The sequence below is a fragment of the Scyliorhinus canicula genome, chromosome 3 (genome assembly GCF_902713615.1).
Source record: "Scyliorhinus canicula chromosome 3, sScyCan1.1, whole genome shotgun sequence".
NCBI lineage: Eukaryota > Metazoa > Chordata > Chondrichthyes > Carcharhiniformes > Scyliorhinidae > Scyliorhinus > Scyliorhinus canicula.
Window position 1 is genome coordinate 143,383,707 of NC_052148.1, and position 24,068 is coordinate 143,407,774.

At 44.9% G+C, this 24,068-nt stretch overlaps 1 protein-coding gene across 2 annotated transcripts in view; it reads right to left on the reverse strand.

Annotated features, from left to right (window-relative positions):
- pcdh7b (protocadherin 7b) overlaps positions 1–24,068 on the reverse strand; it is a 501,674-nt gene that overhangs the window by 253,145 nt on the left and 224,461 nt on the right. For both annotated transcript variants that reach the window (XM_038791443.1, XM_038791444.1), the window contains exon 2: positions 7,436–7,652. In XM_038791443.1, the coding sequence (XP_038647371.1) occupies positions 7,436–7,652 (217 nt within the window). The remainder of the gene's footprint in view (positions 1–7,435; positions 7,653–24,068) is intronic.

Genomic DNA, 24,068 nt, shown 5'->3' on the forward strand with positions numbered 1-24,068 from the left:
GTGCTTTGGATGGCTGCACACCAACTGCACATTGATGGACGGAGGCTGCCAGCGACCGTGGAACGGTGGGTAAGGGTGAACATCTCTTGAGGTGAATCTTCCAGCTTCACTGTCTTTGAGGAGGTCCATCTTCTCCCTTCAGGAGGTTCATCTTCTTTCTTCAATGTTAGGTCAGTCTTTCGGTGCATTTTTAATATGCCACCCAGGTATGACATCACCATCAAGCCCGCAAAACTCTTGGATGCATGGTTAATGATGCCGGGGCTGGATGTTATGGCGTGGTTTCCTGTCCGCTCCACAGCGGGACATATTTCTTGTTCCGCCCCTACCGCCACAGGATTTGGTGTCAGATGGGAGAATTCTGCCCATAATCTCCGTCCAGCATCCCTCGGAGCATGTGGACAATCCTCAATGGAATATGGACTGGACATAGTCAATGTGGCAAACTGATGTAAAGGTGGAGCCTCAATGACTCGCCTGACTGCAACTTCAGAAAACCTGGCCAAACCCTGGAGCACGTAATAAATCTTTGCCCCCGACTCAAGTTTGAGGGTGACATCCTGGATGTACGCTGCTCCCGAGCGAGGCATTGTACTGGTTCAAGAAGCTGACATAAAAACCATGATGGCACATTCTGATCATGAAGTCCACGAAAGAAGCAGTTCTCAATGAATTCCTAAGTAAACATAATTAAGTCTATTAATGGATTGGTGAGCTCTGGTGGCTGCCATCCACCCTCTATCCCCCCACCCCATTCCTGGCATCCCCCGCCGCCCTGGTGAAACTCACCATGCTGAGAATGGCCGTGGGGAAACCAGAGCCAGAACGCCAGCAAGCACCTATATTTTCACCACTAGCCCACCATCAATCTGTCCTCATCAACACCAAACATTTCTGCCCGGAGTACAGTGATTAGAACCTAAGAACTCGGAGCCCGAGTAGGCAATTCAATCCCTCGAGCCCGCTCCGCCATTCAATACGATTAAGAGCATGCTTTTTATTATCAATGTGAAATGGTTAATCGAAATTCACACTTAATTAAATACTACCTGCAAAACAACAGCTGAAGAAACAAATATATCATTGGATTAGTTTTGAAAAAAATGTATCACAGCTTGAATACTGAAATTAATCACACTTAAATAAAGAAATTTATGGTTATGGAAATAGGATGTAATAAAGCAATAGCAGTCATGTTTTAACAATATTGTTCACAGTTGACTTTATGCTAATTGCATTAAATTATTTTGCTTTTGATTCACTGTATCTGAAACTGATTACAAATGTTTAATTTTGTAAATAATGGGCGCAACTCAATGGGACAACAGGCTCCCATTTTGGGCGCGTTTAACAGGATGTTTCTCGGTGCCTATCATTGTGGCATTGCCAAAATGCCAGGCGGGAAATGCCAAGGTGCCAGAGGGAGTGCCAGGGTACCATCATGCCCAATATACAACCACCCAGGGGTCTCTAATGGCCTGGGAGACCCCCCTCCCCCCAGGTGCTGTTACACCTGACTCACATTTGTGGAAAGCAGTGCCTGCAGCCCCGCCGAGGCGGCTTATATCATTTCCTGGCACTTGCATGTAGGTCTCCAAGGAGAGGCTGTTAGGTGCTGGGCCCCGGGAGGATCCGGCACAGACATAATTAAATGAGCTATATGCATACCTGGATCATGCCCAGCATAGGCGAGATCCCGATCGTGACAGCTTGTAAGGTTTGATTGAATCTTGCGAGATGTCTTGAGTGTCGCGAATCTCGCGAGAGGCCTCTCACAAGGTTCAATGGCCTCATCGCATTACCACGTTGGGCGCGTAGAGGCCGGTAAATCACGCCTAATATTGCATCTCCAGCAGAAAGTTGTTCCTCGAAGTGCTCGGAAGACGACTCGCGGAGCTGGGCGCCATTTTTAAAGGTAGCCTCGATCTTTTAAACAGAATCACAGAACACTACAGTGCAGAAGAGGCCCTTTGGTCCATCGGATCTGCACCGATGCATGAAAGGCCCTGAGCTGCCCACCTAATCCCACTTGCCAGCACTTTGCCCATAGACTTGAATGTTACCATACCCCTCGCTAGCGACACCACCATGGTCTCCGGACCCCCCCACCCCACTGCAACCAATGTATTCCTTGCAGGATCCTCAAGCCCCCCCTCACCCCACCTCCTAAGTTCAAGGAACACCGACCTGACCTCAGGCATCTTGGTGCTCCCAGCCCAGCAGTGCCCCTACCAGCCTGGCAGTGTCATCTGGGAATACTAGAAGTGCAAGGATGGCACTGCATGGGTTCTCGGGTGGCTGTGCCAAGTTGCCCGGGTACAAGAGGAAGTGCCAAGGTACCACCCAGTCCAATGCCCGACTACCCGGGGTGTCTTTAATAGCCCAGGAGATCCCCCCCCAAGTGCAGTGACGCCTGGTGCTCATTTGTAAAGACCAGTACCAAATAGCACGCTGGCAAAGGTCTCTGAGGAAAGGCTGTTAGGTGCTGGGCCCCGGGAGGATCCGGCGCAGGCATAATTAAATGAGCTATATGCATACCTGGATCACGCCCAGCATAGGCGAGGTCCCGATCATGACAGCTTGTTAAGTTTGATTGAATCTTGCGAAATGTCTTGAGTGTCGCCAATCTCACGAGAGGCCTCTCACAAGTTTCAATGGCCTCATCGCATTACCAAGACGGGCGCGTAGAGACCGGTAAATCATGCCTAATATTGAGTCTCCAGCAGAAAGTTGATCCTGGAATGAAAGGGTTAATATATGCCGAGAGATCGAGTAAAATTAACCACTGAAGTTTAGAAGGATGAGAAGTGTTGTTAAAATGTTTTGAGCGCATGCTAACAGCCTCATCGCGCCCGACTTGGGACGGCATAAGGCCGGTAAATCTCACGAGTGGCCTCTCGCGAGATTTACGATGCTCATTACGCCTCGCGAGATCTGACACATCTTGTGAGGCGTCGTGATCTGGATCCCACCCTCAATGGTGGGATCCAGATCTGCATATTTAAGCTATGTTCTCGCCTGAGTAACCCAAGGCGCAGGAGCTAACGGCCTCACGTCAGAGACTGCTTATCACAAACATGGACCACGTCTACTGGCACGGGTGGGGGGTGGGGGGGTTTCTCTGAGGTGATCAGGGTCCTGGATGGTTGGGCTCTGGGAAAGTTTGTACACTGGCATTCCCAATGTCATCCAGGCACTGTGCCACTGCCAGCCTGGCAATGCCACTCTGGAGGCACCAAGGTGCCATCTTGCCCATGCCGGGGAACAAGCCTGAGGTGCTCTGTTCCTATGAGGTGGAGTGCGGGGGGCTCGAGGTGCCTCAAATTGGTAAATTGGGTGTTCGGTGGTCCAGAGGCTGCGATTTAAAAATGGCAACCTGATCTCTTCCTGAACTGGCGAGTTGAGATCGTTAGTGCAGGAAATCAGCCTAACTGCGACCTCGATAGAGCATTCCTCACCGGGGTCTAAAACTGAAGCAGAGTTCCGTTTAATAGCAGGTCTCTCTTTGCGCTGCAAGCGCCGTGAAACACCCCGCTAAAATGCAGGATACTGTTTCTTTTCCATTAAATCACGCCCATAAATCTCTTAAAAGGCAACACAGGATAGATACTGAGAGGCTGTTTCCGCTTGGTGGAACGTCTAGATCTAGGAGGTTCAGGAAAAGGGGTTCGCCATTTAGAATTGAGATGGGAAGTTTCTTCATTCGAGGTTTGTAAATTTTTGGAATTCTCCCATCCTGGAGCACTGTAGGTCATCAGTTGATGAGAATGAGCTGAAGACTGAGATTGACAAAATGAATCAAGGGATACAGCTGAAATGTAGAGTCGACATTGAAGATCAGTCACAAACTTGTAGAATGGTGGAGCAGGTTCGAGGGACCGTATGGTCCTGTTCCTATTTTTATGTTCTTAGTGCCAGTGTTCCGCAGTGTTTGTGACCGAATCTGTTTTCAGAATAAAGTTCATTGTTGTTTGCCTCGTATTCTTGTGGAGTATCATTTGAGCTAACTGATTGCCTGTGTGTTCCTTGACATTCATCCCTTTTAGGAGCACAATAAAAGGATAGTGGAGGTCTTAAAAAATATAATCTACATGTTGTTCTCTAAACCTCCATTGTCCATGGCATTGATTCTTCCTCTCCCTCCCCCAAAACACCACCGGGTGTTTCCAAAGTCAATGGAATTTTGGCTGAGCCACCGGCTATCCCGTGGCAAGTCTTTTCTTACCATGATGTGGCGATGCTGGTGTTGGACTGGGGTGGGCACAGTAAGAAGTCTTACAACGCCAGGTTAAATTCCAACACATTTGCTTGGAGTCACCAGCTTTCGGAGCACAGCTCCTTCATCAGGTGAGTCCACAAAATAGCAGTCGATATTCATGGAGAAGTGGTACAATCTCCAGATAATATCGATGATATTTATAACTTGGAAGTTAACCATTTTCTTTTGCTACTTGTATACAATAGCCTCTCCAATTTGTTTCCTTATAAGGTAATTTAGACAGTATTTCTCAGCAGGTTCTGAATTCCCTTATTTCGCACACTATTCCTGTCTGTAGGAAGCTCAAATAGTGGCCCCAAAAATTGAGCCCATTGTTCTTTCTTTAATGATATTGCTGTTAAATTACAAGGGTCGGTTTAAGTGCAAATTTCAGCACTTCTAATTCTGCTATTTCCATACAGAAGGTGGCAGACTATAAAAGTGACATTGTCATATTAGCAACTTTGTTTACCCCCCCAAATGTAGATCAATTTCTATACTCGGTCACAAAGCTCGGTCACAAAGCATCGAAATAAGGAGCAGTGTGTCCGCTGCAATCAGACTGGACTCAAAGCAATGTCCTATTCTAAGTTTTGCTGACAGGGAGAAATGCTATTCCGTAAACTAGCTTGGAAAATTTGCAACAAACATCTGCAAGATTGTTGCAGGCTGTCTGAATAACAGCTGTAGGGATTAACAAATACATAAAATCCAATGTTTCTGATTTTTATAGCCTCTTCTTAAGTTGGTCATTAGTAGATTATGAAGGTCAATGCAACATACTCAATGAACCCCGCTCCTTTTTCTATATATTATTTGATGGAAATTAGATTAAGATTTTAAGAGGTTTTTTTTTCTTACCCTGAGGTGCAATTCACAGTTATTGCAATGCATTCAATTTACTGGGCTGATTGAGACTGAACAAAAGTGACTAACAAACTGGAGTGCCAGCCAGTTTATTTGATAAAATAATAGAAATATGCTATTAAAACATTAGGCAAAAGCTGAAATACCATATGGCAGAGATTATGTTGTGTGACCTGAAGTGCAAGCACTTAAGATTTCCATATTAAACTCTTTTGTCCCCTATTTTGGAAGAGATGTTCAGCCATTTCATTCACCGCTTCATTTTAAATGGGTTAACTCCTCTGGTAAAAATAGCAGGCAAAACAATTTGATACGAATTAGTTAAGTGTATGTATAATATCATGTAGCTTAAGTTCCAGGCTAAGGTGACTGGAACATCTGCTGCAGCGGCCACTGGGGTAAAGAGGCAGAAGAGGATTATAAATAGCATTGATATATAAGGATTCTATGCTTAGAAAATAACTTTTCTTTCCCTCAGAAGAATAATATACAGCTTACAGAACTGACCCACAGAAAAATAGGGGGAAGGACATTTTCCTGCTCCAAAGTAATTGACATTTTCATAACTAAAATAAAGTACCTGATATTTCCATAATAATGAAAAATGTATCTCAAAGGAGGACAAGAGCAGAGGCAAAATTGCTCATTTTTAATTCACGTAATCAATCCTAATGTACAGCTTAATGCAAGCTCTGACCACAGAGTTTCAATAACTGCTGACAGATGCAGCCTGCCTTGTTAATGAACGGCATAGATGCCTGTCTCCTGACAGATTCAACTATCTTTCGAGTCAACATATTTTAAAACTAGGACATAAATGATCACTCAAATTAGGTCTCTTACATAGCAAGAAATATCCTGTTGGCCAAACAATGACTTGAACTCACTTTACCAGTATCATTTCTTATGAAGACCCAAAAAAAGGACTTCCAATGTTAATGGAGCATATGCCATAGCTTCCCCAGAAATCCTAGTCTAGCGACTTCCAAGACGGGTCAATTGTTTCTGTGGGATTAATTTTTCTCTGGTTGGGAATGATCTTTTAATATTTATTTAACAACTCATCTTTCTGCACAACTGATCCAATAAAAAAATAAAGAGAACGTTATAAAGCAGTACCACAATTGATGGGATAGATAAAACAATAGATAAAAGCTAACACATTATCCTGGCTTATGTACACGTGTGTACTTCAGGTGAGAACAAATTGGTCCTCGGTTGTGGCAGATAACGTGATCAAATAGCTGACCGAGATTCAGGGTAAATGTTAATTGGAAATGACTTACCACTTTGTTTATCATATCTCTCCAGTCACCACCATCTTTAAAGTCCTTCTGCTTGTTTCAGGGGTGGACCCTTTTAATATGCAAATACTGTTTGCATGATGTTCATGGGCCAGATTTAAATGTTGGACAACTCAGAGGGACCAAGCAGCTTTCACACTCCACCTAGCTCTACCAGATGGTATAGAAAATGCACCACATTAATTTTTTAAATTATTCTTGTGGAGCGAGAAGGAACAAGAGTGTTCCTCTGGGCTCCACAAGAATAACATCAGCTGCCATTGCCCTGGATACCCTTTCCACAACTGACTCCCCCAATAGCCTTATGACCAATCATCCGGCCTGGTGGGTCAGTCTCCGGGCCGTCCAATATTGTGCCGTCCCAGTCCCAGCAAACTACGATAAGGTGCCCATAGTTTGCCAGCAGCATGGTAATGGAAAATGGGACACGTCTAATAATATTTGTCTGACCAGCATGCTTTATTGATCAGCTGTTCAATAATTACCCCTCACTGTCCAGACTCACACATGGATAATGATCACATGAGCAAGGGAGGAGAGCATAATCAGAATCCTTCAAAACATTTTTTACTTGAGAGTCAACACCTTCAGGAGAAAAAGGGGAGAGAAAATTGGTTGGGAAAACTTTAAATTGGAAAAAAAACTCTGAAATTAGACTGTTTCCAGTTCAACAGCTGTATTAGATGCATCTATGCATGATTCTGAAAGAGCGAATAATAATAAATCTCTTGATCAAGGGTATTTTGAATAAATGTATCAATACAATCTAATACTGTGAAATTACGAATGAAATTTACCATCTTGCAATTGTTGATTTGACGTGAAAGCAATAATCTTATTATACTCATGGAGAAATATAATTGTATTCATCTTTTTAAAATGTTTCATGCTATATCCATACTTTGAATTCTGCATTAATTGTTTATGTTATCTGTGAAAACTAGTCTCAAGCATTAATCGTAATATACTGTGGTTTGGAGAAAAGTGGTTAATTTGATGACCTTACCATTTTCCATATGTTCCGCCTCACCAACGCTGCCATCAGGTGTGGTCCTCTCATAGTTGTCTTCTGGAAGTGGGAGCGAACCTAGTCTTGGTCCTGATGAACTTTTGCTGCTAGGTGTTTCTGATTCCTCCAAGCCACTGTCATAACAGCTCTGTAGGGACCCCTGGTTTGGATCCTGAGGCTGACTCACCACAGAGAAAGTCACTCGACGGAAAGGCTAGAAGAAACATGATCATAAGTGTCACAACTGCATTAGCACCATCAAATCCGCAATGTAAATCTACAACATTCAATGAGACGTAACGAATAAAGTGAGGCCTGCTGAAACAATGAATGAAAATGCTCAATTGTTAGTTCAGTAATGAATATCAATGTTTGCAACTACTGCGTCTATAAAAATTATTCACTGACAAGAGCAATTGCCAGAGTAGACTTTACATAATTTGACACAATTCATTTTGCTTATTTCACAAACGTGGTGCTATATTCCTATTTTAGCAGTCTCCCTTCAATGACTGAATAGTTTGAAGACAACACAACAATACATTTGTGGCCATGGGATTTCTCTGGTGAATTACTAGCTGTCTCATACTTAATTCTCTTAACCATTATTTTCTTTTTTTTCTTGGATTCCTGGCCAGATTAATTGGAGGAGACGAGGTACTTTTGTGGCCCTATGGTGTCGCGTGTACCATCTGATCCTTCTCGTGCCAATTATACCATCTGTGGAAATTTTCCTAGCCAGACCTGCTATGTCAACCAAGCCAATTTTCCCATCTGTTCTAAAGTTCTCAGTTATGCCATCTGTGCCAACTTTGCCAACAGTCACATATGCCTGTTTTACAATTGTACCAACAGTGCCACCTGTATTGCAAAATCTTTCTGCATTATTTTGCTTAATACAGTGCTACCTATGTAAACTGCTGTCTCTTTGACGGTTGCAAATAAAATGAGTTCCATTTTATGATGCAAATAATGTGCTAAATATACTAAAATCATGTGTGAAAAAAAGTAGGAAGAATGATTTGCTTTATTCTCCCATCAAAACAATCAGGTGGTGCTAGCCTGAACAAAAGGTTTCCCAATGAAGACAATGACTCCTATTTTTGTCAACGCCGTCATGCTCAGTCATGTGAATCGGATGCATGTCTCACACTAATAAATGACCCATTTGAAGCAATCTCATAAAATTGTAATTTTCCCCTTTCCAAAGAACTGAATGTTCATAAAGTACTTTAAATTAACATCTTCACAGATTGCTGACAAGTAAATTATTGCTAATGAATAGCAATTGCATTGGCAAATTGGCAGCAAATTTTCTGCAGATATTACAAAATCTTAAAATCCACCTGGATCAAGGGGTAACAATAACATTGCATGGTAATGCAGTCTAATTATATCAATGAGTTTGTCTATTTCAGTGATGAAAACATTTAAGAGATTGAACTTTGGAAAACAAATTCATGCATTTAATTCAAATTATGCTGTTAAATGAATTTGATCCAGAGTCGTGTAAAGGAAGGGGATTCCTATTCTCTTTTGTGTTCAGGGTACTTGGAAGTTGAAGGACAGAGTAGTTACATTTCTTGGTTTTCCACTAACTGCACTGCAGTAGGATTTATTTGCTGGCACATACTGGTACTTCCTTGCATAAAGCAACCTTTGCAGACAATAAGTCACATTTATGAATATCACAGAACAGCTATTTATATATGTGCATGCTTTGGGCAGGACAAAGAGTACATCGTGATTGTGCCTTCATGCAGATTTTTAGGTTACAGACTATGTTCCAATTAGTCATTTTCTTCACAGAATCTGCAAATACCAACATTTATACACAACCGAATTACAACTGATTGTTTTGTTCTATTATTGCAATAATGAAATAAGTCAGGATTATCCAGTTAACTCATTTAAGATTTTTTTCCATGAATTATAATTGAAACATACTGCCATGGATGTCTAAATAAAACGTGATAAAAATTCCAGGATGTTTATAATTTAATTCTGAATCCTTTTATCTGCAAATACTTTTCTTCATTTCTTGCACCCTCCTTTGCAATCCAAAGATGTGAAGATTAGGTGGATTTGCCATGGTAAATTATCCTCAGTGTCCAAAAAGATTAGGTAGGGTTACTGGGTTACGGGGATGGGGTGGGTTTAAGTGGGGTGCTCTTTTCGGGGGCCGATGCAGACTCGATGGGTCAAATGGCCTCCTTCTGCACTGATGCTTTCTCTATGATGCTTTCCTTCCAAATTTGTCTTTATTATTCCTTAATTTTCACCCATTTATTTGAACATTGTGCTATTCAAAACAAAGAGAAATTAAATACTTTTCTCACTGGGAAGGCAACATCAAAAAGCATGCCAGGTGAGGGGCCACATAATAGCTTACAGAGTAAGCCTCTCTTTGCTTTTCCCAACCATCGATTCAGCCTCAACTTCAATTTAAAAGTAAAATGGATTAATGAAATAGTAACAGAGGACTGTCATACCAACACTTTAACCATCTGTCTCTTTCTCACCATTAGTAATTTCGAGCTTTAAATAGTTCCATTAATCTTGTATAGAATGTCCCTAAAAGTTATTCCTTCAATATATATTTTGAACACTCTAATACTGAGGATAGCAAGGTAGCAATTAATTTTCTATCCCTGAAAGGAATTATTTCCCTTCATTTGGGTACCTCTCAAGGTGAAATTTGAAAAGTGCAAACCACTTGGACATGGGTACGATGGGGTGGGGGGTGGGGGGTGGAGGGGGGTAGTTGGTCTTGCAATCAATGGTAAATATAATCTGGCAGACTGTATAATAGGCTGCTGATCATGATCATCCATTTTATGCTGTTGCTCAACGCCAATTTCATGCCCACGAAATGAACTTAAGAAAAATGCAATCTTACATTTTCTACCAAGCCTTTAACAACTTCAGGATGACCGAAAGCACTTCACAGCCAATGAAGTAGGCATTTTTGCAATTTTGGAAGATGGCAGCCAAATTGCGCACAACAAGTTCCTACAAACAGCAATGCGATAATGACCAATCTGTTTCCAGTGATACTTGTGAGGGTAAATGTTGGTCAGAATTCCAGAGAACTCCTCTCCTCTTCTTCAAAATAATGCCACGATAACATTTACAGCTAAATACAAGGTGGTACTTTGGTTTAATGGGAGCGATTTAACTGGCGCCGTACTAAGTGCTGTAACAGACGCAACTTCCTGGGTGCTTCCGGGCACCCAAGCCGGCAAGACTGCGACTATATTTGACGGAACTAAGCCAGAAAATGATCCCCCATGTGTTTCACGGCGGAACGAGCTATCCCGCCAACTATTTCACCTGGACCACGCCCAGCAGCTCCCCGCTAACAAGGGGGAGCTGTTCATAAACGCTCCCTCCGAACACACTCCAGTCATCAACAGCCATGCCACCACATAGACCTGCTCCACGTTTTGAGAGCATCAAAACATGGAGCAGACAACAGGGAAGAGCCAGAGCCTGCAGGGCTGGATGACGCAGAGACCTCTGGAATTCACTCCATCTGCCTTTCTGTCCCATGGAGATCCCCAGGGCCCCACAGGCACCATCCGTCGCTGGAGCCTGACCTGGTGCCTGTCACCAGGGAGACGACAGCAGTCTCCACCTGACCAGAAACCCCCTCTCCTGACACTGGTGGGTCTCAAGTTCAGTGGGCAGAACAGGGTACGCCAGCAACAAAAGCATCAGCAATCTGCGAAAGCATTTCTTCAATGGCGTCATCAGGTGGTCCATGTGGTAAATATCATGCACCAGATCCCACAGCGTCTTCTTGTTTCAAACCGGATGCTTTCTGGACTCAAATGTCCCCTGAGCCCGGTATTCCAGGACCCAGGTATTTTAGAAAAACTGTGTCTTTATTTTCAGCAACAGAAACCTCCAGGCATTTGCAGCCACCAGCAGCAGTAAGCAGTAAACACACCCTGCAGCTATGCAGTGATTACAGAACTAACAGTGCCAATTCTTTATTAACAATAGCCTTCAGCTGTGCAGGTGGAGGCTGCTCACAGTCAAAGCGAGTTAAAGTAACCCTCACTATATAATCACAAACTGGACTATGCCTTGGAAGTGATTGGTGGGGCAGTTAGGCAGCAGCTGTATTTGCCAATGTTATGGGTATGTATACACAGTTCAGTGTATGGCATGTTGGACCCGCAGGCACCGAGCCCCTCACCCCCAACCAGCCCAGAGGCAACACCTGACCAATGCCGTCCAGCTCCCCGATCAGGCCCGCCACACTTCCTCCCCCCAAACACACCGCACCCCGGGGCTCTCCCACCCTCCTGAACAGTGGGAAAGTGCCCCTGGGCTGCATGCCCGAAAGCAAAAAAGGCTATGCACCTCCTCCAATCTCCTCAGCAGTCATTGCGCTAGGTTCCTGTTTTAAAATAGGAGTGCGAAACAGCACCCGCTTGTCCTCTCGCCGGGGAGCTGGCTAGTTCCGGGACGCTGTTTGATAGGGCGTTCATCTCGTTAATGGGATGGAGATTGCATTTAATTGGTGACAATTGGTGCCTTGCCACATCGGGCAGGATCTGCAACCAAGAGCAGACCGGTTAGATTGCGAACCGATCGGTGCCTGGCGTGGATCCCGATTTCGGCCTCTTCGGCAATTTAACCGGCATGCATGGATCCGCGCCGGACGAAATATGGCCCTAAACCGTGTCTGAGATCTCATCTGAAAACAGCACCTCCACGAGTGCTGCATTGGAATGTCAGCCTGGTTATTGTGCTCGGTCCCGGGATTCTCCGAAATCGCAGCCAAGTGTTGACACCGGCATAAACACCGGAGTGATGTACGCCAGGAAGAGGGCCTCCTGGCCCAGCAATTCTCCCTTTTTTAGGGGGCTAGCAAGGCGCCGGAGTGCGTCACGGTTGTCTCTGCGCCGGAGCATGCGCGTGGTTGCCGTCTCCGCTCTGGCGCGGAGCACCATGTCGGGGATGAAAAAGCGGGCCCACACGGAAGGAGGTAGACCCCCTCCAGATCGCGGCCCCCCGCCGATCGTAAGCCCCCGATCACGAGCCTGGACCGCATGGAGGCCCCTCTGGAGTCAGATCCCCCCCCCTACCAGGATGTCTACAGCGGCTGCGGGTCTGAGCTCCCGCCGGGTGGCACCAGGTTTGAACACGTTGGCGGGACTCGGCGGGGGTTCCGCCCGTCGCCCATGGAAGATCACCGCGGGGGCCTATTTCACGGCCCCGATCGGCGCCGCGGCAACTGCGCGGGTGGATTGGTGGCGATTCTCCGGTCACTGGAGAATCCGCGGCCTGGCGTCGGTGCTGCGAGGCGGGAATCTCACACGACACCGCCGATTCTGTGACTCGTCGCGGGCTCGGAGAATCCTGCCCAGGTTTCTGGACTGGAATGTGCACGGATAATTTTCTGAGACATAGCAACACAAGAATAGTATTTGTGAATTCTTGACCAATTATTTTTCTCAGCTATGGTGAATGCTATTCACAGTTGTGGTTAAAGTTCAATCTTTTGTCCTTGTATTATGTCATGAAATTTTATGAAAAGGCTAACTAGCACCCTAGACTACGCATCTTTAAACTATGATAATTAAAGTGCAATTAGCATACTTTACATAAAAGGTTACGCATACCTAGGAAGATAACTGGACCAGATTCTGCGGTCAGTGATGAACAAACAGCACACTACACTTATATTTGTCCACAGACTTTCCATTAATTTTTGCACTAAACGTGCAGTTATTAGAGCAACATGCTCCCTCTCGGAGATTGAGGATTAGTGTGAACAGGAAAAAACAGCAATGGGCAGGATTCTTCAGCCACGCCTGCCCGGCGGCCTGAAATTCCCGCCTGGACCTTTACCTGGTCCATGTCCCGTCTGGAGCGATCTTGCGGCGGGCGTGGGCAAAAAATCCAGCCCAGTGTCTCTAGACCAACCAAATCGAAGAATGAACCAGGAATGAATAAAATAACCAATTCAATGTCAAATGATACACAGAAATAAGCTTGGGCGGAATTCTCCGACCCCCCGCAGGGTCAGAGAATCGCCCGGGGCCGGCATAAATCCCGCCCCCGCTGTGGCCGGAATTCTCCGCCACCCGGGAATCGGCGGAAGCGGGAATCACGTCGCGCCGATCGGCTTGCCCCCCGCGGCAATTCTCCGGCCCGCGATGGGCCGAAGTCCCGCCGCTATCAGGCCTCTCCCGCCGACGTGGTTTCGGCCATCTCTGGTGGCGGCGGGATTGGAGGCGCGAGCGGGCCCCCAGGGCCTGGAGGGGACGCGGGACGATCGGACCCCGGGTGGTACACCCACAGTGGCGTGGCCTGCAATCGGGGCCCACCGATCGGCGGGCGGGTCAATGCCGTGGGGGCACTCTTTTTCTTCCGCTGACGCCATGGCCTCCACCATGGCGGAGGCGGAAGAGTCCCCCCCCTACCGCGCATGCGCCGGTGGTGACGTCAGCAGCTGCTGACACACCGCCGCATGCGCGAACCGGCGAAGGCCTTTCGGCCAGCCCCGACGCCGGTACCTTTGGGCAGGCCCGACGCCGGAGTGGTTGGCGCCACTCAACTACGCCGGGACCCCACGCCCCGCCGGGTAGGGAAGAATCCCGGCCAAGGAGAGTAAAAGAAAGATGGGATGTTGACGCTGGATGGGACCCATGGGAAGGGATTCTCCGATCCCCCGCCGGGTCGGAGAATCCCCGGGTGCGACTCAAATCCCAACCCGCCGCCCCGACGCTGGCTGCCATATTCTCCGGCACCATTTTTCGAGTGGGAGCAGGATTCCCGCCAAGCCGGTCGGGGGCCATTGGCAGCGCCCTCCACCCCAACCCTCCCCCCCCCCCCCGGGATTCTCCGGGCCCCAATGGGCCGAGTGGCCGTCCATTTTTGGCCAGTCCTGCTGGCGTGGATTACACATTGTCCCACACGGCGGGACCTGGCAGGTAAGTCGGCGGGGAAGTCCTCGGGGGGACAGGGGGGATCCAACCCCGGGGGGCCCCGACGGTGGCCTGGCCCGCGGTCGGGGCCCACCCACTTGTGGGTGGCCTTGTTCCGTGGGGGCACTACTTCCTTCCGCGCCGGCCCCTTTAGGGCTCCACCATAGCCGGGGCGGAGGTGAGAAACCCCACGCATGCGCCAAAAGACGCCGGCCGGTCTGCGCATGCGCGGAATCACGCCAACGGTTCCGTGGACACGCATGATAATGATGGCCATTCCACGAATGTTCGAACTTGGTTGGAGCAATGTCAACCTCTCCAGCGTCCACCTAGCCCCTGAGACAGGTGAGAATTCCTCACCTTGGGGGCCTGTTGACGCCGGAGTCATTGGTGCCGGTTTTCCCACCAGCGTGGGGACTTAGTAACCGGAAGGGAGAATCCCAGCCATGATGTTTCACGACCGGCAAATCGGAGCAAACCCCCCCCATCAATTCCGGTACCGGTGTGGGGCTAGGAATGGCGCCGCGTGGAACAACCGCAGACCACGCCGAAAACGGCCGGATAATGGCCGAATCCCAGGCTGCGCATACGCACGGCTGATGACCTACAACATGGTGCCGGCCATACGTGTAACCTAACCCACAAACTGTGATTCTGGCGTTTATTAAAATAAACTATATCTGTGATATTTAAATCTCCAACAATAATTAAAATCTGGAAGAATGAGATTCCGCATTTACAAAGTAATTTTTTAGTGCCATATATGTCATTTTGGCAATAATTCATAAACTTATGAGGTGTGAAAAAAGTGTACTTACCCTGGAATGGACTAACTCTAACTTCTTCTGGCATGTTTATTGAGTATCTATCACATAAGCACCTCAACTTCACATTCTTTGACAATTTCAACCGCCAAATCTCTTGGCACAATATATTGTTATAGTTAAGCTTCAGGAGGAACTGGGTAACCCAGCCAGCAAATTTCTGATTCCTCCATTCACCTCCATGTGAGGATGTCGGACGTTGCTATCTGACTGCTCCTTAATAACTGTGAGACCGATAGCCTTACTATTATACCTACTGCAATACCCACCCATTAATACTTCTAGTGAAGCATAAAAAACATAACCATATTTTAAATTTAATATCATATCCCTTAATTTCATCAGAAAAATTACATTAACACACTTGGCCTCATGTCATTGATTATCCTGTTACTAATAGATTATGACATGGTTAGTAATGGCTCCTGATCATTAACCCTTCATCAGCAATAATATTTCATTAATTGAAAATAGTTCTGTCCAAGTCAGTAAAAGGAAACTAATTGCAGTATCACATAACAATAATTTGGAACTCAGTGGAAAAAAAAGCTGACAGATAAGAACAGAAGTATTTTGTATGAGTAAGCAATTACTCTACAGTCTGAGGAACTAATATCATAAAACATTCACATTAAAATGAATTATTTTGTATATAAATTCAAAAATAATTCAAATCTTAATTTTAAAGTTGCCTTTTCACACAAAGGCATGCACTTTCGTACATTCTAAATGCAGAGTGCTGCGTTACAATTTGCAATGTATTGATATGTAAAATATTCTCATATTCTAGTTGCTTTGGGTAGTTTACACTGTTGTGTGCAATCTTGTGATACTAAAATAAGGTTTGCGGCAAGGACAAAAGAAAAGTTAAGAATGTTGTATAGGAAGGCAAATTTTTTTCAGATGTTTTCACTGGTTGCAATGTCCAAGGCTCTCTAAATCTATAACCATGTTCCACGGGGTCTGTTTATAACTGAAAATTAGAAGAAAGCCAGAGCACTGAATATAATTATTTTATAATCTGCATTATTGAATCATAGAATTCCGACACTGACATTCAGCCTATTGAGTCTGCACCGACCCTCTGAAAGAGCACCCTACCCAGGCTCAATTCCCCCCAACTAATCGCCTTAACCCCACATACCCTGTACATCTTGGGCACTAAGGAGCAATTTATAATGGCCAATCCACCTAACCTGCTCATCTTTGGACTGTGGGAGGAAACCGGAGCACCCAGAGTAAACCTACGCAGACACGGAGAGAACGTACAAACTCCAGACAGTCACCCAAGGTTGGAATTGAACCCAGTTGCCTCGCGCTATGAGGCTGCAGTGCTAACCACTGTGTCACCGTGCCACCCACATCTGAAAGATTGTTTTTCACTTGCATTCAAAATTATGTTCTCAATGCAATTTTCACACTCCATTATTTTAATTGTAGTCTTGAAAATGTTGTGGATGCCCAAGCCCAAACCAAGAGGTCTTGGGCTGGTCCAATAATGTCCTTTAGGAAGGAAAGTTGCCTTCCTTATCTGGTCTGGCCTATACGTGACTCCAGATCCACAGTAATGTGGTTGACTCTTCACTGCCTCCTCGAGGGCAATTAGGGATGGGCAACAAATGCTGGCCCAGCTAGTGATGCCCACAACCCATGAACGAATTTTTAAAAAACAAAGCCCTAGCCTCATTTAGATATTCTAGGTTTCAAGCACATGTCATACCTTCACATGCTACCCAGTTTTCAGAAGGATTGAATTGTGGATTGTTCGCCTCATCACCAGCAGCAGGTGGCTGAGGAAAGATCATGATCAGAGTGCCGTGGAGTCAAATGGGGGACTCCTGCTCCTCTTTATTGACATTTTTGTTTCTCCTTTTAATAGCAGTGACTTGCTGGGCTGCTAACACATCAGCAAACCCTGAACAGAGCAGATCCACTATTGTCTCTGTTTAGGTTTCAGCCAGAGGGGCCTCACACAGCTTTTAGACCCTGATCAGCATAAGCAATAGGCTTAATGCATGCTGTTGGAAATTCTTCTAGATGGCTGAAAATCATCAGAGGTCACCTTTAACCATGCAAAATTGTTTTTTTTTGTCTCTATTATCTGCCTAGAATAATACCCAATTTATACCCCAATTTGTATTTTTTAAATTACTATTCCTTTTTAAACAACAACCATGTGGTCTACTGCTGTGATTGTTGGGAGAATGGATCTGACTGATGCGCAGATTTCTTCATTATTCACAAGTGAATGAATTTGTTTTGGGATTTTGAGGGAATTAATTTAACAAATACATGCTTTTATTTTATGATCTCAGTTACTGCCATTTTCCTCCTTATAATAACCAAACATAATCGGTTCGATTTGATTATGTTGACATAAAATTAACTATGTTCAAACAGTATTTTTCTGCAGCTTCGTGATCAATACTGAGCGCAACTTTAAATTATTCCTGTGGAATAATTGTCACTCTATGGCAAGTCTTACGTGTTGGTTACAGATAAGCATTATAGTTGATGCCCTCCTTCCATTCCGGCAATTTCTATTCCTGCATGTATGACAAATTGAATACTTGCCTTCCATGAACATTCGTACATTTTTCAAACACAGCCAAGCAGTGAATTTTACTTTACTGCTCAATGCAACGAGTCCAGAGCCTAAAGTACAGCATGATTAAATTATCGTACATAGTTCAATAACTGAGTTATGAACAAAATTTAGTAATTTAATAATATTGTTGAGCAGTCCTGGTTCCTCTGCCTCCTTAAATGTAATATTACCATACTGCCCTGAAAAATGCACACGTACAAATCTTCCCGTCTGTTGCTTTGGTTAAAGAAGCCACTATGGTCTCATGAAATATTATTTGTTAGGCTAAATTTTAATAAATTTCCATCATAAAGAATGCCGACTCAAATCATGAAAGGCTATTTGCATGTTTGACTGTAACCTTCTGGATTGACAGGAACTCTGTACAATAAGTGCAACAAGCCAACAATTACAGAATTATTGTTTGTTAGAATAGAAGAACCACGGAAACATTTGTGCAATTTATTTCTAGATTTCTGCAGCTCTTTCACTGACAAAAGAGTAGGAGAACCCTGCAGAAATTCAGCCCCAAAATGTGTTAAATGTGGCAGTAGAAGAAGGTGCCTGGCACTTGGCCTTTTTACAATAATAAATAAACAAAATTAATTTGCAGAGAGAATGATCGATTGGAGTGAGGACATTATGTGGTGCCATAACAGGCATGGACTTCAAGTCCAACACTAAGGCATGTCAGCGAATTTCAAGCATTTTCTACATCTTGGCACTTCCGCTGTTTAGCATTTGGCCATAAATGATCATGTGGATGGAGTGCATAGAGGAAAATCAGGTATGAAGACTCATATATCCATAAGAAATCCAACCTGACTTTCTGTTCATTATTTCAAATGGATGCAGAACAACCAGGCTAAATTACAAGCATAACACCCCCTCCCAGACATTCATACATGTAAAATCTGCCAGACGATCTGAAAACACCTATTTTTTAATGCTTTTATGTACAATTGTTAAACGTTTAATACAAATTACTTATCTCATCCACACTTAATCTGCAGTATAGGAATGGATTTGTATTTAATGCTCTAAACGACACAGGGAGAAAGGGGAAGGAATTTATTGGAATGAATGAAACAAAATGTTCAGGCAAGTTAAAAGGGTGATCAGTGGTGCTAAGAGACAACGATTAAAGGAAGGCATGGCCAAAGGCAAAAGATAACATTCAAAAATAATTTCAGTACTGTCTTCTTCTTAGGTGGTCCCTCAGGATCAAGGATCATTTGCTACTCTGTTTTGCTGGGGTCTGAAATGGGTAGGTCTTATGCACGATATGAAAACTCTGCTACATGCAGAACAGGTGGTGCTTGAAGGGTTGGATTATTTGGAGGTTTTCCTTCCCTCCAATGCTTCGACTTAGCGACTGCAAGTTCCGAATTAAGTCTGCAATATGTTTGGAGCCTTCTTCATTTGGTGGGTGCAAGCCAGATTCTCCCATGAATCATTGCTATCTGCGACCTTTATAGGGATGACTTGAGTACATTCTTAAGTATTTCTGCTGTCCCCCTGCCCCAACATAATTCCAAGGAGAGCAGTTACTTAGGAATCTGATGTCAGGTACATGAATGACATGTCCTGTCGAGCGGAGGTGGTTGAGTGATTAGTGGCTTCATGCTGGGCAAATTGGCTTGGGAGAGGAAGGATGCTGTTGGACCACATTTCTTGCCACTAGATTTGGAGGATCTTGCGAAGACACTGCTGGTGGTACTTTGAGGTAACTGCTATCGGTCATCCAAGTCTCTGAAGCATACAGGAGCATGGGGATAACTGCTGCCTGGTAAATCAAGACCTTAGTCTCGGATTTGAGCTTCTGGTCCTCATATTATTTTCCTCACATGGCTAAATGCTCAACGGGCACATGGAAATGATGAATTTTGTCATCCACATCTGCTTTCTTCAAGCGGTGGCTCCCAAGCTACAGAAAGTGGTAAGATATTTTCCAGGATCTTGCATTGATCTTAATTGATGGGAGGAAGTGGTTTACTGTGAGAGCTGTTTGGAAGAGGACTATAACAATGAATGGGCAGTCGGGGAGAGGTAAAAACCATTAAAGTAAATAGATGTTTGGCAGCAGTGAACTTGAATATTGCTGCAAAAAAGAGACATGTCGAAGCTTTTCATCTTACACTCATCAGGAGATTTCGCAAGCATACCAGTGGAAGTGGAAAACAACTATTTATACTGTATGAGAAGTGAATGCGGATTAGTTGGCGAGTAGACTCTGATTGGTAGAGGCGTTGCCACGGAGAATGCACCAGTTGATGATGAATGTCCGGAAAGTGTCAAGCATTGTTAAAATTTAAACCAGGCTGTTTGACTCTGATTGGTGAAGGCAGTGCCCTGGGGAATGAATCAGCAAATGGCTGTCACTTATTTTGTTTAGCTGTAATAGGCACAATGTGTGCACATATTCCTTCAGTCTACACGGAACAGGGCCCTGTATATTAATATAAGTAGCTTCCAGTACATGCAAATTACCACATTGTGAGCCGGACTGACAATCTTAAATTGGTTGTCAGTGTAATTCTCAGCACACTGCGAATTATTTAGCAAATGTTGTCTCATTGTGGAATCACGTTTAATGTCAGACACTGTTTTGAATTTTGTAAGCGTGGGATGGTTGGCTCCAGTCTGCACATTACCTATTGCGAATAGTTGAATGGCCCAGCCCAATGAAACATATATAAAATGCAGATAAGAAGTTTCCCTTGGTTGAGTAGTTTAGAACCAGGGGGGACAATTTCAAATAAGAGGGGAACGACTTAGGATCGAGATGAGGAGAACTTATTTTACACAGACAATTGTGAATCTTTAGAATCCTCTATCCTACAGGGCCGTGGAAGCCCAGTCACTGACCATATTTAAAGTAGAGATTGAAACGTTTCAAAATACCAATTACAAAAAGGGATATGGGGATATTGTGGGGAAAACGGCATTTCAGTGGATGATTAGCTATGATCGGATTGAATGGTGGAGCAGGCTCGATGGATTTAATGGCCTACTCCTGCTCCTCTGCAGAAATGAATTAATGTTGGTTGGGAAAATGCAGAGAGACAATGGGCACTATTCAATGGGACAAAAACAGAGTCACGTTTTGGACGCGTTTAAGGGTGTTTCTTGGTACTGCACCTCACTATTTAATGTCACTTTGCCGGTATTTTTTGGCCTCGGCGGGGAATGGACCATCAAGCCGCACTTAAATCATTTCCTACACTAACATGTTCAGCTCACCAGTGCAAGAAGAGTATTAGCGGGTCGGGGCGCTATTTTGGAATGCTGCCCGATCTTTCGACCCCCCCCCCCCCCCCCCCCCCCTCAGCCAGCCCACCGTGGCCTCGAGATTCACACACTGCACCCAACCTGCCTCTTATGGGGACATCGATCTCGAGCCCTCCCCCCCCAACCCTACATCTTAAGGGCAGGGCATCCCCAACCCGATCCCTGGCACGGGCAACCTGGCACCAGAACACCATAACACTGTCTGCCTGGCACCCTGGTAGTGCCACCCAGGCATCCTGGATCCAATTTTCCAAATTTCCTTGTATCCCCCATGGGCTTGTACCTTTGCTATCAGTCTTCCATGTGGACCTTTATCAAAAGCCTTGCTGAATTCCAAGTAGACCAAGTAGACTACGCCCTCATCGACACACTTGATCACAACTTCAAAAAATTCTATCAAGTTGGTCAGGCATGACCTACCCTTAACAAAACCACATTGCCTGTTCTTAATTAATCCCTGCCTCTTCAATTGCAGATTAATTTGATCTCTCAGAATTGCTTCCAATAGTTTCTCCACCACTGAAGTTAGACTTGCCTGTAGTTTCCTAGTTTATCTCTTCCTCCCTTCTTGAATAATGTTACCACAATGGCTATCCTCCACTCCTCCGGCACCTCTCCGGTGGTCAGAGAAAAATTGAAAGTTATTGCCAGCACTCCTGTTATTTCTTCCCTTGCCGCACTCAATAGACTGGGGTGCATTTCATCTGGCCCTGGAGACTTGTCTACTTGTAAATATGACAGACCATTCAGAACTTCTGTGCTAATTTTAAAAATTTTATCACAGCCCTGATTTCTATACCTGCCTCCTCCCTCTCGCTACTGAACACCGACACAAAGTATTCATTTAGAACCCAACATACATCATCCGGCTCCACAGACAAATTACCACTGTGGTCCTTAATGGGCCCTACTCTTTCCTTAGTTATCCTTTTACCCTTAATGTACTTGTAAACAACTTAGGATTTTCCTTTATTTTACCTGCCAATATCCTTTCATGTCTCCTGTTTTCTCTCCTCATATCCTTTTTAAGTTCCCTTTTGCACATTCTATACACCTAGAGGGCTTCTTATGTTTTGAGCGCTCAATATCTGCCATAAGCCTCCCCTTTTTCTCCTTATCCAATGCTACATATCCCGCGATATCCAGGGTTCATTGGATTTGTTGGCACCACCCTTATTCTTGATTAGAACATGTGTAATGAAATTCTCTCCAGCTCACTGCTTGCACAAAAGTACAGGTGGGCCAAAGGGGAGAAGATGTAGGTGGGGGTAGGGATCTCATTGGCTTCAAAACCGAGACAATGTCAACCAAGAGGAGGGATATGAGCAACCTGACTCTACCTGTGCTGAAACCATATTGCGGGTAATAGAACAAAATTGCAGAGAACTGTGGTTACAAATTGGCATCCACAAAGGGTTAACACAGCGTTAAATTGTTACGTTTCTGCTTAATCTTTCTGCAAGATTAAATTTATATATATGAACCATTTTCCCCTATTGTACATTTTGCTTGCTGCCAGGCAAGCGGCCTTCTCATTTGTGATTAACGGTTAAAACAAGAGGTACAACTGTGCTGCAGCTGTATTGTTCTTTGTTCTTTTAGGAAGAGTTGAGGGTTTTGGCAAAGGTTGGTATCATGACCGGCACAGGCTTGGAGGGCCAAAGGGCCTGGTCCGGTGCTGTGTTGTTCTATGTTCTATAAGGTGAGCAGTGTTCGTCTGTGTTAGGAATGCTTTGCTGATCATGCAACAGCATTGTGGGGTGCAATAGGTTCAGAAGTTGCATCTCAGGTTGCTTCACTAATGCAAGCAAGCAAGAATTCAGCCACTTAGATAAAATGTGTGCTCTTCTGAAGAGGCACTCCCCACATCCAAGGCCCTCCTCCAGCAGGAGGCAGCTGGTTTTGATTGTATCCCTCTGGAACATCATTGCCTGCACTCCTATTCGGCGTCAGCAGGAGACCTTCGGTAAGTAGCCCTTGTCCCCAACCGCTAACTGTTTTGAAATGTGAAAAACTCCGAAAGGTTTGAATGGTGCAGGAAAAAAGCATCATCTCCCTGGGATTCCTGCACAAACATGCATAATTATTGTTTTTGTGGTTGCAGACAAGCTGCACATTGACAGAGTGGAAGCCCTGGGAGATGGTAAAGACTCCAGGGTAATCTGGGAATGCCTTGGTTGATGTATGTTTACAGTTGATGACTCCCTGGAGCCGTGGGAAGCTAGCCAGGGCCGCAAAGCTGAGCACCTGCTAATCCTGAATGGTTTCATCGATTGCAAAGTGCACATAATTCCCAGCCCTAGCAACAATGGCATTAGTTACCTGTCAGACGCATTTGAGGACAACAGATTGTGAGATTCTGAAAATATCTCCTACAGATTCCTGGAAGGAGTCAGAAACGAAAAATTAGAGGAGTGGTGAATTTTATGGATGCTGACAATGCATGTCCACCAGGTACACTAGCAGGTCGTCTAATTCTAGGAAGCTGGAAATATCAACAGCTGCCTGACAGGATACTCTGGCCAGAATCTTGTTCTCTTGCTAGACAGGAAGGGCATTTACTTAGGTGGGATGAGCCCCACCATCCTTCTCCCTCTAGCAGAATTAATCTCAGGACAGGAAGAACCATGATTGACTGTTCTGGAAGGTCCCTCAGTCAAAGGCACTCAGTGCCTGATTGAGGGACTGGTCATTGAGGTGGTCAGGGCGGAGGTTCCCTTGTGAGCTTAAGACAGCACAGCAGAAGAAGGTCACCTGGTTCTGGGGAACAATGGGAATCAGAGAGGGGGTGATCACCCCAGAGGGTGGAGTCCCCTCCCGGGCGGAATACATCGAGCAGCCATGTAACAAGCATGTAAGGACTTGGTGCTGGCAGTCTAGTGCTGCACTAAGTTGTTCTTTACTAATATATACCTTCTTGTTCCGATCAAAATCTGAAGTCTCTTGACAATGTAAGAAATGCATCACAAGACATAACATTGCTG